Below are 14,272 nucleotides of genomic sequence, written 5' to 3'. Positions count from 1 at the left end.
CCACATGTTGTAGGATTCCATTCATATGAAATGTCCAACAGTGGCAAATCCACAGAGACAGAAAAGAGATTAGTGGTTGCCAGGGCCTGGGGGAGTGGGGACGGGGAGTGACTGCTTAATGGGTCCAAGGTTTGCTTTGGGTGAGATAGAAACGTTCTGGAAATCGACAGTGGTGATGGTTGCACAACATTGTGAATATGCTGAATGCCACTGAATTGCGCACCTAAAGTGGTTAAAATGGTAAGTTTCATGAGTGTTTTGCCACAATAATAATAATTTTAAAAAAACAACTTAAAATTCTCATAAAAAATGTTTTGCATTTCCCCACTCTTCCTGGCAGAATTTTCAGGAACCAACTGAATTCATGAAGGGAAAAATGGGTGAATTGTTAAAGAAAAAAATATTCTAACTGTCAAAAACTAGTACAATGACACTTGCTAATGTGTGGTAAGGGGAGGGGGCCATGCGTAAGAGAGGATTCTGGGTAAACCGGCCTAGCAGGCCAGAGTGATCAGACTTTACCCCGGGGATGGTGGAAGATGAGTGCTGGAGGCTAAGACCAACAAGTAGTTAGCATAATTATGCGAGAAGTCCGCTGGAAGGCTAATGGACTTTGATATTCAGCAAGGCCTGAAAATCAGCATAATATAGCCCTGCTTTTGGCTGAATGGCTGAAGGCAATCCCCTAACCTGATAATCCTTTATTGTTTACCAAACTTTACCATTGATATGCCTGTTTGCTTTGCTAAAAGGCAAATGTGTATTCTAGTATAAAAGCTAATGGGTCTGGGCATTCAGAGAGCCTCTCCAATAGAGAGTAAGGTCTCCGCCTGGCTCCCCGTGCCTTCTAAATTTATATTTCTTGTCTAGTGTATCCGTGTGTGCGGAGCCCCTTCTCCAGACCTTGAACCCTAGCCCCAAATGGATGCGGTGTTCACAGATGAGGTACCTGATCAGATGTCAAGTGTGGGAAGTTCTCATTAACCTATCTTAGGAGGATTCTTGCTGAAATTTGGACAATGCAGAGATGAACACAGAAGTCCAAAAGTCAGAACCTAGTTAGAAAAAAGTTCAGGGGATCCTGAGTTGAGTTCATCCAATGAGAGAATCCTTGTCGGTATATAAAAATACTAGAGGCCCGGTGCACGAAAATTTGTGCACTTGGGGTGGAGGGGGTCCCCTCAGCCCAACCTGCACCCTCCCACAGTCCGGGAGCCCATGTGGGAGCGCACTGACCACCAGGGGGCAGCTCCGACTCCACCCCCACATCGCCCCTCCACCACTGCTGCTGATAGCCATCCCCTCCCTCTACCTGCTGGCACCCGCCTTGGCTGGCCTGGCACCGCATGCTGGCCTGCCTGTCTCCCCTCCCCCCCCACGCCCCCAACCAGTCATTCCACCATTCAGCCGATTTGCATATTAGACTTTTATTATATAGGATAATGATCAGGATGCTTCGAGCACCAATAACAGAAAGCACACACCACCACCCCCCAGCCAGCCTGGCTGGGATTAAAAACAGGACACTGGGTTGCCTGGTTTTCTTCCAGACGCCATGTGTGGAATTCAGCTCTGCTCCTCTGCTGTGTGTTGTTTTCGTCCACATATTGGCATCATCCTCAGGCTGGTGCCAAGAGAGCTCTGCATTCCAGGCATCGCAGCCAGATCTGGACCTGGAGAAGCAGCCCACCCCACCCTGAGGGAGCTGCCCCAGCAGCCTCCCCTCAGGTCTCATTGGCCAGTGCGCCCGCTGTTCAACCAATCCCTGGTCAGAAGCAGGGGACCGCCTGAGAGGCTTGGACCAATCAGGAGGTGGGGAGAGAAGGGGATGAAGGCTGCAGGACAGGAGACGGAAGCCCTGAATATTAGCAGTGACTTTCTCTCTGGTTAATTGGAAGATGGATGAATTTTACTCTTCTTTTTGAGTCTAAGTTTCTATAATAAATCTATTCTTTTTTAAAAAATTGGAAATGGAACCAAAGCCATTCTTGGGACAGAGAGAGAAGATTCGGCAACTGAAAGTCCAAAAAAAAAATGGCTTTATGCACAGCCGGGCACTGCTTACAATGGCAATAGGGCCGCATTGGGGTCTGTGTTAGTTCAGACACCTGGACACCCGGGACCACACCGCCCCTCCAGGTGGTTCAAAGTCGAGATTTCTCTCTCACTCCAACCTGGGGATTAGGGAAGGCGCTACGACCTCCTACTATCTGATGTGTGTCAAGGACACACACACACAAACCCCAATTTGGTGTTCCCTCTTCCTGCAGCACAGAAATCTCACCTGGCACTGCCCTCCCCTCCCCATCCCCTTTCCTCCCCTTAATCCTAGACCAGTGGTTCTCAACCTTCTGGCCCTTTAAATACAGTTCCTCATGTTGTGACCCAACCATAAAATTATTTTCGTTGCTACTTCATCACTGTCATGTTGCTACTGTGATGAATCGTCATGAAAATATCTGATCTGCAGGATGGTCTTAGGTGACCCCTGTGAAAGGGTCGTTGGACCGCCAAAGGGGTCGCGACCCACAGGTTGAGAACCGCTGTCCTAGACAAACGCTGTTTGGTAGAACTTCTACGGCAATGGTGGAAATGTTTTATATCTTCTCTGTATGTCACAGCCTCGAGTCATGTGGGGCTATTGAGCACCTGAAAGTGGCTGGTTTGGGGGAACCAAGTTCTATAAGGCATCGAATTTTAATAAATAAACATATATATGTAGTTTTGTTGTTGTTAATTCTCACCTAAGGATATTCTTCCCATTGATTTTTAGAGAGAGTGGAAGGAAGGGAGGGAGGGAGGGGGAGAGAAAGAGAGAAACATCAATGTGAAAGAGACACATCGATTGCTTGCCTCCCACACAAACCCCAACCAGGGCCAGGATCAAATCTGCCACACAGGTATGAGCCCTTGACAGGGAATAGAACCGGAACCCTTTGGTGGATGAGCCAATTCCCTAACCACCGAGCCACACCTTCCAGGGCTAAATTTATATTATAATAGCCACATGGTATTAGCACAACCCTGGACTCTCTGTCCCAACAGAGCTCAAAACTATAATTGACCCCTCCCACTTCTCCAGCCACACGCCCCCGCCCACAGGCTGCCCTCTCCCACCGGGCCCCCAGCTTGTCCAGGACTCAGCAGCTTCCTCAAAGCACCTCGAGGGCATGCAGCCTCCGAGCCTTTGCTCGCTTGTGCTGTTTACACTCACCTCACCGCCCCCCCACCGGACCCACCCCAATCTGCCTCATCCCTTCTCCTGCTCCAGATCTCAGCTGTCCCCTCCTCCAGGAAGCCCTCCCTGCCCCTCAAGCTGAGTCAAGCATCCCCTTGGGTTCTCCCAGCCCCCGAGCTCCTCCATCCCAGTGCTGATCACTCTGCATCATCCTTACCTGGTGTGTCTGTCCCCCCCACACACAGACATGTGAGCCCCACCGTGGACTGAGAGCAGGGCAGGAGTTGTCTAATCATCACTGTCCCCAGCACCATCCAGCGTGGAGTTGGCATAGGGAGTGTGTGTTGGGATGAATGAATGAATGAATGAATGAATGCTTTTGAAAAACCATGCTAAGAGCTTTTAGAATGAGCCAGCCCCACGTCAAATCCCACCTCCCCCTTCCGCTAGACCTGCCACCCTCCTTAGCCTCAGTTTCCTCATCTCTAAAATGGGAAAAGTGACTCATGGCCGATGCTGGATGAGGCAGTAGTGTGTGTCGGGCCTGGCGACAGGGGGCATTGCTCAACCAGAGGCCACTGTAACTGTCGTTATAATTACTGCTGCTGCTCCTGACAGTCAGGTTGAGTGGGAAAGAGAGGGAAGAGGTCAAGGGAGGAGTGCTGGGAAGCCCCAGCAAATTCCCCAGTCGCTGGAAAACAGGTCCAACCAGTGTCTGCACATTCATCCCAGGGAGCACAGGTGAAGCTCCGAGGCTTGAGGACAGGGTGCCGGCCGGCTCGGTGGCCGTGGCTGTGTCTCAGGGGCTCCCCCGGGGTCCTCCCCGAGCTGGCCCCCTGCGGACCGCCCGGGCCCGCCCTCCGGCCCCCTCGGTGCCCAGCAGGTGGCATCTCCACAGGACGCCGAGATGGAGATTCCCACGGGGACCCAGGGCCACTTCTCACAGGGCCTCCTGCTCTCAGGTAAGGAGGAAATGCGCCCCCAACGCCCAGGCGAACAGGTGAGCCCCAGCCCCGGGGGTGGGGTTTCCCCTGGGAAGAAGGAAAGCTGTCAGGGAAGATGAAAGTATTAGAGAAGGAAGGAAAGGGGAGGAGCAGAGTCACACCCCCATCACCACTTTATCTATGGAATTTTCTAGAATATTAGGACCACGAGGGCAGGAATGTATCTGTGTATCCAGTTCCCTGCTGCATCCCCGGTGCCTAGATATCGAGGGAATTTTAGACATATCATGTATAATTGGCATTTTAGCATAAATAATATATGTGCTTATAAGTATTGGTTAGAGTCCAGTGATGGCAAACCTTTTGAGCTCGGCGTGTCAGCATTTTGAAAAACCCTAACTTAACTCTGGTGCCGTGTCACATATAGAAATTTTTTGATATTTGCAACCATAGTAAAACAAAGATTTATATTTTTGATATTTATTTTATATATTTAAATGCCATTTAACAAAGAAAAATCAACCAAAAAAATGAGTTCGCGTGTCACCTCTGACACGCGTGTCATAGGTTCGCCATCACTGGGTTAGACCAAGTATGTCAAACTCAAAGGCTAACACGGGCCAAATATAAACAAGGATTAAGTTTATGTGGGCCGAAAAAAAACAAAAGCTTCAATTTTCATAGAAACGTAGGTTTATTTTGATAGAGACATGCCGAATACAAAGGGCTGAAATAAATGAGTCATCGTTAACATAAAATAATAGAACATTTTAATAAAAATTAATATATTTTTCTTGAACATGAACTTATCAAACACTGAGTAACTGCACAAATTAATAAGTGTAACACAATAAACCTATTTTTCTTGTTCTCCGAAAGCGAAATATTTCCTGTTGTGAATACCAAACAAGTCAGTCCAAGACTAATGACGCGGCAATCGGCTGCTAAAATATTCGCTGCTAGTATTAGTGGAGAGAAATGGTGCGCCTGTGAGTAAGGGAAATGGATGCAACATGATTGTAGTAATCAGTCATTAGCGAATGTTGTAGTTCATTATTAATAACTAGAGGCCCGGTGCACAAAAATTTGTGCACTCGGGGGGGGGGGGTGGGGACGGGGATCCCCCAGCCCGGCCTGTGCCCTCTCGCAGTCTGGGACCCCTCAGGAGATAACGACCTGCTGGCTTAGGCCTGCTCCCGGGTGGCAGAGGGCACGCCCAATCCCTAGGTGCAGCCCCTGGTCGGGCTCAGAGCAGGGCCGATTGGGGAGTTGGGGCGCCGCCCCCTGTCATGCACAGAGCAGGGTGGATCGGGAGGTTGCGATGCCACCCTCAGTCACGCTCAGGGTAGGGCCGATTGGGGGGTTGGGGCACCGCCCCCTGTCACACTCAAGGCAGGGTCGATGGGGAGGTTGCGGCGACACCCCCTGTCACGCACAGAGCAGGGCCGATCAGGGGGTTGGGGCGCTGCCCCCTGTCACTCACAGAGCAGGGCCGATCAGGGGGTTGGGGCGCTGCCCCCTGTCACTCACAGAGCAGGGCCCATCAGGGGGGTTGGGGCTCCGTACCCTGTCACACACAGAGCAGGGTCAATCAGGGGGTTGGGGAGCTCCCTCCTGTCACGCACGGAGCAGGGCCGATCAGGGGGTTGGGGAGCTCCCCCCTGTCACACACAGAGCAGGGCGGATCAGGGGGTTGGGGCGCTGCACCCTGTCACACTCAGGGCAGGGCCAATGGGGAGGTTATGGCTCTACCCTGTCACACACAGAGCAAGGCCCGTGGAGGGGGGTTGGGCGCCGCCCTCTATCACCCACAGAGCAGGGCCGATCAGGGGGTTGGTGCGCTGCACTGTCAAACACAGAGCCGCAGGGCAATCAGGGGATTTGGGAGCTCCCCCCTATTAGGCACAGAGCAGGGCTGATCAGGGGGTTGGGGCGCCTTCCCCTGTCATGAACAGAGCAGGGCAGATAGGGAGGTTGTGGCCCCACCCCCTGTCACACACAGAGCTGCAGGGTGATCAGGGGGTTTGGGCGCTGCCCCCTGTCACACTGATCCCGGTGCTGGGAGCCTCGCTGCTCCGCTGATCCTGGTGCCGGGAGGCATATTACCCTTTTACTATATAGGATAGAGGCCTGGTGCACGGGTCGGGGCCGGCTGGGTTGCCCTGAAGGGTGTCCTGGATCAGGGTGGGGGTCCCCACTGGGGTGCCTGGCCAGTCTGGGTGAGGGGCTGAGGGCTGTTTTCCCGGAAGCGGGTGACTGAAGCTCCTAACCGCTCCTTGTTTTCTTTTTTTTTATTTTTATTCTGGGCCAGCTTTAGCTCTGAGGCCTCGCTGCTGAAAACATCAATACAATGTTGCGGTCCGGCTGGCTTTCAGTCCGGCTGGTTTCTGGGGTTTTGTTTAGCTTCTTATTTGCAACATAGTACATAGTTGCTTAGACTTGCAGCTGAGTGGCCGGCAAGTTAGGCGGGGAACGTTGGAGTCCGCAGTCACTGAAGCAAGCAAGCCTCCCTGCTCGCTTCAGTGCATGGCTGCCGGCCGCCATCTTGGCTGACAGTTAATTTGCATAAGGATATGCTGATTAGCCAATGGGAAGGGTAGCGGTCGTACGCTAATTACCATGTTTCGCTTTTATTAGTGTAGACTAGTGGCCAGTGCACAAATTCATGCACATTGAAAGGAAATTAATTAGAAGAAATATTTTAATATTGCTATTCGCCCTTTCTCTATAGTAGAAGTATCAACCAAATTCACGATTGACAATGACAGATTGAAACACACGCGTGCAATTGGCGTCAGTGGGAGCTTTATATGTATCACGCATGTGCAAGTCAACTTAGCCTTTTATAGATATAGAATAAACTTGCTTAATTAGACCTGCTTTCTAATTTAGCTAAACTTTTTCCAGCCCAGTGAAGCACCCCAACTTCTCTTTCAGGTAATTGTCAGCAACACAGCAGTAAATATCAACAGGAAGCAGGTTATTATTGTAGATCACGCAGGGAGAACAAAGGGTAAAATATTTCACTGCAGCAGCGTTTGACTATATTCTGCGCAGTGAGAAAACCTGAAGTCATTTTCAAGGTCCACCATTTTTTACTTATTTTCAGTCTGGTCAAGTTTCTAAACTTTCTAAATCTCCGTTTTCTGGCTAATGAAAAGAAAATAGGATTCCACTGAGTCTCCTATATACCTACTCCCGGACTTCTGTGAGGTTCAAATGAGATGAGGCATGGGAAAACGCTTCACAGACCTTTGGTTAAAGTGTGAAATGTTTCCACCTGTGTTCCTGGGCTGAAGAAACTGCAAGGGGGCTAGTCATCGCTAGGGAGAGGAAGCTGGGCATTGCTACGTGATGGCATTACCCGGCACTCACAGCGACCCATTCAGGGCTGGGCTGGGCTGTGGGCTGCATTTTGCGCCATTTCGGCAGCATCGGCTGTGATTTGATGGGCTGTCACTCCAGGGTGGTGGTGGGGCCTGTGTCCCACTTGGGGGAAGCCGAGTGTTGCTTTGTGGGTGCCAGGTCCACGGGGCCATTTCTCTGTGCGCATCACAGCAGCTCCTGCATTCAGCATCTGCCCCCTGGTGGTCAGTGCACATCATAGCAAGCAGTCAGAAGGTGAAAGGACACTTAGCATATTAGCCTTTTATATAGATAGATTATGTATAACAGGATATTGTAAAAATTAAGTTACAAAATTTTTATTAAAACATTTCTTACATACTGTTATATTGGCTGGGCCACAAAAATATCAATTGCGGGCCACAAGTTTGACATGCTTGGGTTAGATGAATGAAGTAATGAATTCAGAGACTCCCAGTGCTTAGAAGCAGGCCACACAGCATCTCAGGGCAGAAAACCTTCTGGAGCAATGCAATGGCAAATCTGTGGCATCCATACCCAGGTTTCCACTCCTGAACCCAGGGCAGACATTACTAATCAATTCCAGCACTATTCCCAAAGAACAGCACTCAGAGAGAGTTCTTACCCTCAGATGAGGACTTACAGGGCAGAGAATGCTATGGCCCCTGCCCAACACACCTCTGATCTCAGGCCTCCCTGAAACTCCCCACAGCCTCAGTCCTGGCCCTCTGGGCCCCCCAAGGCTCCTGGGCGGCCCTCCGCATCCAGACGATTCCAGAGCGACCTCAAAAGAACCAGGACGTGCTCCTGTCTGTCCAGGGCATCCCAGACACCTTCCAAGACTTCATCTGGTACCGGGGGAAGGAGACAGATGGTGGCACAAGGCTGTTCACCTACATCCCTGATATACCGCGGCCCCAGAGAGATGGCAGCGCCATGGAGCAGCGCGACATCGTTGGCTTCCCCAACGGCTCCATGCTGCTGCGGGACGCCCAGCCCAGAGACAGCGGCACCTACCACGTGGAGGTCCACATCAACCCTTCGTGGACCATGCGGGCCAAGACCGAGGTCCAGGTGCCCGGTGAGTGTTGGGTGCTGGGGGAGGAAGTGGGAAGGCTCATGCACCCTGAGCAGCTACCGCGTGCTGGGCCCGGTGCAAACACTTCCTCTATTTCACACACATTGATTGAGCACTTCCTGTGTGCCAGGCTCCGAAGATATTTACTTTAGCTAATGAAATATCTACTGAATGACAAACACAGAGACAGACCTGGCGAGTGGACCATCTCACTTACTCCTCACATGCACTCATGAATGAAACACTTATTGAGCACCTAGTGTATGCCTGGTCCAGAGGGAAACACTATATCACTCAGTCTTCATGGTCATACATCAAGTGTTTTTTGATTAATCCACTCTGGACCAAACACAAGAGACAGGGTAGTGGACAACAGCAACGGCTACCATTTCTTGGACACTTGTTACGGGCCAGGGACTGTTGCAAACATGCCCTAGGGCAGGGGTGCAGAATGTTTGGCCTGAGGGCCGTATAAGACCCGCGAAATCATTTGGTCTGGCCCTGCCAAGGCACTAGGGGTGAGTTAATTAAGTGATGAACAAAATACAGCAGGCTATTTTTTTAATGCGTGGATCTTTTTATTAAATATATTTTTATTGATTTCAGAGAGGAGATGAGAGAGAGAGAGAAGCATCAATGATGAGAGAGAATCATTGATCGGCTGCCTTCTACACACCCCCTACTGGGAGTCGAACCCAAAACCCAGGCATGTGCCCTGACTGAGAATCGAACTGTGACTAGCTGGTTCATAGGTCGATGCTCAACCACTGAGCCGTGACGGCTGGGCGCTAATTTTTCAGTTGATGATTTCGTATGGCCGCAAATGATGTTATAAATATCCAAATGGCCTTTGGAAGAAAAACGGTCCCCCACTGTTGCCCTACAGCATAGCTTCTCAACCAGGGCACTGCTGACATTTTGAACTGGTTAATTCTTTACAGCAGGGGCTGTCCTGTGCCCTGTGGGTCACTGAACACCATCGCTGTCCTCTCCCCACCAGATGCCAGGAGCCCCCCTGCCAGTCGTGACAACCAAAAATGTCTCTTGATGTCCCCCAGGGGCAAAGTCACCCCAGTTGAGAACCACTGCCCTAGAGTAACTTACTTTTACCTGTAAAAAACTCCATGATATGTTATAGTCGCCCTAGCCTGTTTGGCTCAGTGGATAGAGCGTCGGCCTGCAGACTGAAGGGTCCTGGGTTCGATTCCGGTCAAGGGCACATGCCCGGATTGCAGGCTCCATCCCCAGAATGGGGCACGCAGGAGGCAGCCGATTAATGATTCTCTCTCATCATTGATGTTTCTCTCTCTCTCTTCCTCTCCCTTCCTCTCTGAAATCAATAAAAAAATATATTTTTAAAATGTTATATGTCAACTATATTTCAAAGAAGCTGGTGGGGGGTGGCCCATAATAACCAGACTCGATCACTCATCATCTACGTCCCCCAAGTTACCTTTGCGAATTTCATAATGAATTCTAATTTATCAGTTCACATATTGGGTCTCACTAGGAGAGTAAGTCTTCAAAATGAGAGAAATAGAACGTACTCATCCTTTTATCATCCAACATCTACTACCATGTGTGGAACATAATAGGTTCTCAGTTAATGTTTGTTGACTAAATAAATAAATGAATGAAAACTTTAATTTAAAAAAAAAACTCCCACGAGGCAGGTGCCATCATGGTCTCCATTTTACGGCTGGGGAACTGAGGTACAGAGAGGTTACGACTTGCTCAGTAAAAAAATTAAACAGAACGATGCGATCTGGGATGGGAGTTTATCGGGAGGCCTCCCTGGAGACGGGACATGGAGCAGAGATGACAAGAAGGCCAGCGAGGCAGGAAGCCGGGCAGATTTCTGGGGACAAAGTTCCTGGCAGAGGGAACAGCAAGTGCAAAGGCCCTGAGGCCAGACTAGTTTGGTGTGTTCAATGCCTAGACCGCACAACGCCATGGCTACAGGTGGTGAGCAGGTGGGGTGTTTGTAGGCGAGTCTGAGAGGCGCACGGGGAGCAGGCTTGTCGGCCGTGGGGAGACTGACAAGAAGCCAGACCGGGTTTAAAAAAGAAAGTGATCTCAACCGAAGGACTTGTATGCATGCATATAAGCATAACCAATGGACATAAGACACTGGGGGGTAGGGGAGGCCAGGGGATTGCCAAGGGCGGGGGAAAAAAAGGAGACAAATGTAATACTCTTTGTAATACTTTAAGCAATAAAACAATTTAAAAAAAGAGAGAGAGAGTGATCTGAGTCACAGTGTAGCCCATCCGTGGGGCCAGTGCGGGTTGGATTTCTGTTTTATCCAGGAGGAGCCTGAGCCAACGGGAGACCAGCATGACTGAGGCAGGACAGCAAGGAGAGCCTCCGCAGGATGTATCTGCGCCGAGGCTGAGACTGTAAGGACAGAGCTCTCTCCAGCTGGCGCACAAGGGGGCGATCTTGTGAAGCCCCGGAGGTAGCCCTGGGATGTGAGGGCCAGGAGGCCTGGGTCCACAGCTGTCTCCCTGGAGCCTAGAGCAGGGCAGGACTCACTATTGAATGAATGGGTGGGGCCCACAGGGTCTGGCGGGAAATGAGTTGTCAGGAAGGCAGGTGCTCCCCCCTCCTCCAGAGGGCGCCATCGCTGGTCTCCTCTCTGCTCGGGGCTCCATTCTTCCCTCGGGGCCTGGGATTCCCATCAGGACACTAAATCGTGTGTGAGCCCAGGCTTCTCTGCATATTCTGAATCTCCTCTCCCAGGATGCGGAGATAAAAAGAAAAGGGGCTGGACAGACAGGCAGACTGAGAGAGAACCTGGCTGGCCCACCTGGCCTGTGACTTGCTTCCCCTTGAGTCGAGGGTCCACCCCTTGTCCAAGGGGGTGGGACCAAGTAGGGCAAACAGGATGGGGAGCTGGGGATCAGGGCTGGGAAGATGAGCAAGAACTCAGTACCTATAATTGTCACAATATGTATTAGTATTTATTATCGCTTCCTTCACCATTAATCCCCTGGTGCCTAGCTCAGTGCTGAGCACACACCAGGCACTGGGGAAATCATGGCAATGCCATCTCCCATCTAAGGGGCACGTACCCCATACCACCACCTCTAGCTCAGAACTTTGCTGACCTCAACTCATTTCATTCCCACACAAACCCTGTTGGGGAAGCCCTGGGGTGACCCCCATTTTACAGAGGGGCAAACTGAGGCTCAGGGAGGGCCCAAGACCACACCACTGAGAGGAGGGGAGCCAAGACTCCAAGTGGGACTAGTCCATCCCCTGGTGCCTCTGCCACCGGGCTCTTTCTCTATCACAGGGACTTCAGGAAGCACCGAGGGGCCCCATGGAGAGAGGGGTCCCGTGGAGAGAGGGGTCCCATGGAGAGAGGGGTCCTGGGGAGAGAGGGGTCCCGTGGAGAGAGGGTCCTGTGGAGAGAGGGGTCCCGTGGAGAGAGGGGTCCCATGGAGAGAGGGGTCCTGGGGAGAGAGGGGTCCCATGGAGAGAGGGTCCTGTGGAGAGAGGGGCCCCTTGGAGAGAGGGGTCCCGTGGAGAACAGGAAGTAACAGGGCCTGGCAGGACCTGCCTTGACTGAGCACAGGGAGTTGACTGACAACAGGGAGGTGGGAAACAGAGCGGTGCAGCTCAATGGAAAAGGAAGAGCAAAGCAAAAGGCAGAGGCTGAATTCATGGGAATTAGGGACAGAGCTGGGACAGTCACCTTGACAACCGGGGCATTTATTTTTGAGGGCCGCTGTGGCCCCAAGTTCAGCCCCTCCATGGTGGGGGATGGGGATGGCAGGGTGCTTTATTTCTCCTAATCATGAGGGGATCTGGCTGTAAGGGAAGCCCCCCAGTGGGCCTGTGCAGAAAGGGGCTTAATATGCCCTCGCCGGTTTGGCTCAGTGGATAGAGCATCAGCCTGCAGACCAAAGGGTCCCGGGTTCTATTCCAGTCAAAGGCATGTACCTTGGTTGCAGGCTTCTCCCTAGTCCGGGCCCTGGTTGGGGCTTGTGCAACCAATCGATGTGTTTCTCTGTGTTTCCCTCTCTCTTCTACTCTTCCTAAATATCAATTTTAGAATATCCTTGGATGAGGATTGACCAAAATAAAGAAAGAACAAAAGAACGAAAGGAAGGAAGGAAGGAAGGAAGGAAGGAAGGAAGGAAGGAAGGAAGGAAGGAAGGAAGGAAGAAAGAAAGAAAGAAAGAAAGAAAGAAAGAAAGAAAGAAAGAAAGAAAGAAAGAAAGAAAGAAAGAAAGAGAAAGAAAGAAAGAAAGAATCTTAATAGAGTCCTGGGTGCTCATGGGGCCTCCAGGCTGGGAACCAGAAACCAGCAAAACTGCGCCCACCTGCCTGCCTGCCTGCCTGCCTGCCTGCGGGGCACTGGAAAGCTGCATTCGTTCGTTTATTCATTCAACAAACATCCATTGCCCACCTGCTGTGTGAGAGGCACCCAGGACGGAGATCGCTGCCCTGGTGGCGTTTATACGTCCGTGGGCATGTCCACCTCGTCCTCACCATCGAAGGCCTGGTCCGGGGCCCCTGCCTTGGTCTCTAGCTTCTGAAGCCTAGTCTCCCGCGGGTGCATCAGAGCCTGGGTCACATGACCGTGGGAAGTTGAACAGGAAGCTAAGAAGGGGAGTCTCTGGAAGGAGTCCAGGCGAAGGATTCGCAGGCCCGGGGCGGCCTGAAAACACAGTGTGGCCGCGGGCCCTGAGGGAGAGAGAGCACGTGGAGAGTGAGTATTCCAAAAGACCAAGGCAGAAATGGGGGGCCTCTCCTGACCTCGCCTTGGAAGTCACCCCGGGCCACCTACACGGCATTCTTTTCTTTTTTTTAATCCTCACCTGAGGATATGTTTATTGATTTTAGAGAAAGAGGTGGGGAGAGAGAAACATCAACAGGTTGCCTCCTATACACACCCCAACGGGGGACCGAACCCACAACCTAGGTATGTGCCCTGACCAGGAATTGAAGCTGCAACCTTTTGGGGGTACAGGACGACGCTCCAACCAACCGAGCCAGCGGGCCAGGGCTTTGCTGCATTCATCCTTTGGATTACAAGGGAGTCACCGAGGTTGGCCTCGATTCCAGGCCGGGGTGTCAGCGCCTCCCGCTGGAGAGGAGAAGAGCAAGGCCGAGTCACAGAAGCGCCTCCGTAGCAATCAACTTTGGAAAATACAGTGATTCACAGGCTCCCTGTCTGCTTGCTCGCTGTCTATAACAAAAGGCAGAAAATGCAGCGAGTTCTAAAAAGAGGACGCTTCGTCATGCGAACCGGGCAGGGTTTTTGCTGCAGCGGCGGAAACTGCTTCCGGCTGATGGAAGCAGCAAAGGGACAGATGGAGAATCCAGAGCAGCTCAAGGGCTCTGCAGGTGCCAGGCAGCCAGGCGGGGCGGTGTTGAGTGTGGAATTAGGTCCCCTCAGGAAGATGCGCTGTCCTAACCCGCAGTCCTCAGAATGGGGCCGTCTTTGGATATAGGGTCTCCACAGAGGTGCCCAAGTGATATGAGGTCAGTAGGGTGGGCTCCGACCCAGTAGGGCCCGTGTCCTTATAACGTGGGGAATTGTGGACACAGAAATCTGGATGTGAAATTGCCCGGGGTTTCTGTGTCAGAAGCAATGTCGCGTTTTATTTGCTTAACACGGTGCTTTAAGGCATAAGCTGTTCACGCACGAGGCTGGAAAATGTCTTTATTTGCGGCAGGCTTCTGCCCAGCGAA

The 14,272-nt window shown here is 51.6% G+C and overlaps 1 protein-coding gene across 1 annotated transcript in view; it reads left to right on the top strand.

The window, feature by feature from the left end:
• The first annotated feature begins 3,925 nt into the window (after nt 1-3,925).
• CEACAM19 (carcinoembryonic antigen related cell adhesion molecule 19) overlaps nt 3,926-14,272 on the top strand; it is a 146,947-nt gene continuing 136,600 nt past the window's right edge. Inside the window, exons 1-3 of the mRNA XM_023746956.1 lie at nt 3,926-4,140; nt 8,201-8,569; nt 12,627-12,668. Coding sequence (XP_023602724.1) covers nt 4,086-4,140; nt 8,201-8,569; nt 12,627-12,668 — 466 coding nt within the window. The 5' untranslated portion in view covers nt 3,926-4,085. The remainder of the gene's footprint in view (nt 4,141-8,200; nt 8,570-12,626; nt 12,669-14,272) is intronic.

This window comes from Myotis lucifugus, unplaced genomic scaffold, assembly GCF_000147115.1.
Source record: "Myotis lucifugus unplaced genomic scaffold, Myoluc2.0 scaffold_771, whole genome shotgun sequence".
Lineage (NCBI taxonomy): Eukaryota > Metazoa > Chordata > Mammalia > Chiroptera > Vespertilionidae > Myotis > Myotis lucifugus.
This window is presented reverse-complemented; position numbering and strand designations above follow the sequence as displayed.